Raw genomic sequence first — 2,823 nt, 5'->3', positions numbered from 1 at the left:
TGGAATCAGAAAGATATGTTTATGATTCAGGTGCTCCAAACGCAGACAGTTCACACAGCGGTCAGCTTAACATCTCAGATGACGGTTATTCAGTGAGAGACAGTATGGACCAACAAACAAACAGAAAAGAAAACAGCTCGTATAGATTTTACAAGAAGCCCAGGTTGAGTGAGATGTTTGCTGGAAGGTTGGTAACATTTTGTATTGCTGACACACACCATGGATCAGAAGACAGTAATCCATTATCATTAGACTCATAATTTCAATTCTGTTGCAGTTAGAAAAGTTTGGTTCAATTAATTTTAAAAATTCTATGTGATCATGATAAAATCGTATGGTTGAAATTCAATGGAGAGAGCATAGTCAAGAGATGAACAAGTCAGTTGGTAAGGGAAAGTTCCCATACACGTAAGTGTGTGTTATTTCACCTGCATCGAAAGGTGAAACAATAAAACAAAAGGTAAAAGATCTCCGGTGAATATGCCCACACAGATTCCTTCTTACCCACGCTCCCCTGGAAAAGGTTAGCTACAGCTCACCAGAGTCATGTGAACAGACAGCTTCAGTAGAAGGCAGAGGTAGGCAAAGATTCACACACACACACACACACACACACGCCTCAATAGATTTATATAAATGTTTGCAAAGAAAAAGATATGATAAAGATACCTTTTATATATTTATCTGTTTCCTCATAAGTGCCCTGTGTTAGTTTGTTGCCAGATTGAAATAACCTTTGAGTATTGTACACGCTCTCTCTCTTCAATCCTTTTGTATGGATATATTCACTTATCAGACAGGGAAATGTTGTTTTCCAAGGACATTTTATTCGAAGACTGGAGCGGAAGCCTGTGATTGAACAAGATCCTCTTAAGATGGTTGTGTGTCTATTTATAGTGTGAATGTCCGAACAGTGAATAAATTATGACATGAAAACACCAACTGAGGCTTTTATCTTTTCCTGTTTTGGAACAAAAGACGAGAAAACAGATATAGTTTTTATGACTTTTAATACAAATCTTTTTACAATATAAAATAGCAAATAAATAACCATTCATATGTACATCAAATATACATACAGTGGACACAAAACAGTGGACACAAACAAGGTTCAAAATTATAAGTTGACAAGACTGGCAAGAGGAACATCACAGTCTCCTAAAATATAATCTCTCTTCATGGTGGACATTTTGTTGACCACTTTGAAGCGCATTGAGCACTGGCTAAGTTCTTCCTCAGAAATGGCATCAAAGAAAAAGTCCTCGTTGAAAATGGGATTTCTGCTCTTCCGGATAACCGTGCTACGTTGTTTCTGGACCTTTCCAGGCAGCAGAGAGAGGCTCACACTGCAGTTGATGCTCTTGGGGTCAACAGAGAGTGAATAGAGCCCCTCTGCGCTGATCAGACGCACACGGAGCCTCTGGTTCTCGGAGCAGTATTCCGCAGAGAGTCGCAGGGTTCCGTCCCGGCCCACTGGTACCAGACTCTCCTTCATTACTCTCTCCCTGTGCAGAACCAAGTCCATAGGGAAGACAGCCGGTGGTGCCAGTCCAAAGCTACATGAAAGAGGCTCTATAAGACCCTCTGATGCCCTCCTCATCACATTGGGGCTGTTGTCAGTTGAACTGCCTTCATCTGTTGATAGAGAATTGTTCCTGGACACAGTTGCTTTTTTCAGGTTGCGGTATAGCAATCTCTCGTGGCTCAGTGCTTTGAATAGGGAGGTCTTGGGGAGCGATCTGGCCAGCAGAGGAGAGCTGAAGGGGGAAGACTCAGCTGAGGAGGTGGTGTCACTGTCCAAAGTGCCCTGTCTGTGCAGGGCGAACCCTCGAGGAGAAAGTCTGGAGGTTAGACTGTTCAAACTGAAAGAGGAGCATGAAGGAGAGGTTTGGGAGGAGATGGAGGGAGTTACTTTAGAGCAGGTGCTAGATCTGCTCCGGGGAAGAACCAGGGGAATCCCACATGTGCTAGGGTCATTGTGGAAGAGGGATTCCTTTCTCCTTGTGTGGGGACTTTCCAGTAGCGTGCAGAAGCCGTAGCAGGTCTGGGCTTTGGCCAGGTGAGGCAGGGAGAGGGCTGCCTGGCTTTGAGGATCTGCATTGGTGGTCTCCTCATCACTGCAAATATTCTCATGAGGCCCATCATCCACGCTCTCCACCTGGATGATGTGTTTGGTAATCAGCTCCCGTGTTGGGTACTCCCTCTTCGGACTCCCCTTTTCACAGGGAGAAACCCTTAGAGCACTGTTAGCCTTTCCCTGATCCATACCCTTACCCTCCTGTGGGGACGGGATCTTGGGAGGGATGCAGAACTCCGGGATGGTGTCCGGAGTGATGATGTTAGGACACATGAGGACTTTTTTGGGTTTGTCGGCAGAAATTTTGTCTCCAAACATGATGTCTCCAATTTTGAAGTTGTATTCCGTTACAGGGAGTGGCAGGTTGGTTCTCTCCACTGACACACGGATCTTCTCCACAACCCACATGAGATCTCAGGGTTTTATAAAACTTTGAAACTGTAAAAGTGGAAGCATTCAATAGTTAACACAAATAGGCATTCAGTCAGTCACTTAACTCATGTGGTAATCCTGAGTACATAAAACTTAAAATTTAAAAAATGTATTTTATTAAAAAAAAAAAAAAAACAAGTGGACAGGTTTTTATCATTTAACTTGAGAAAGAGGACAAGTGTGAGTTTGGTGCTTACCTTGTGTGTTTTAACAGTTTGTCTAGCAGTGTGTCTTTTTAGACAGTGATGATGGTAGATCAGTGCTCTTCATCAGTCAGGGTCTTTCAGGTGATTAGCTGAGGCTCTCTATCCAGC

General features: G+C 43.4%; 1 protein-coding gene across 1 annotated transcript; it reads right to left on the bottom strand.

The window, feature by feature from the left end:
- Positions 1-1,117: 1,117 nt before the first annotated feature.
- On the bottom strand, positions 1,118-2,485 carry c2cd4a (C2 calcium dependent domain containing 4A). Its single transcript, XM_030766768.1, has one exon. The coding sequence runs from the start codon at positions 2,483-2,485 to the stop codon at positions 1,118-1,120; it is 1,368 nt and encodes a 455-aa protein (XP_030622628.1).
- Positions 2,486-2,823: the final 338 nt, after the last annotated feature.

This window comes from Chanos chanos, chromosome 2 (genome assembly GCF_902362185.1).
Source record: "Chanos chanos chromosome 2, fChaCha1.1, whole genome shotgun sequence".
Taxonomy (NCBI): Eukaryota; Metazoa; Chordata; class Actinopteri; order Gonorynchiformes; family Chanidae; genus Chanos; species Chanos chanos.
Note: the sequence above shows the minus strand (reverse complement) of the source record. Positions and strands in the feature narration are given on the sequence as shown.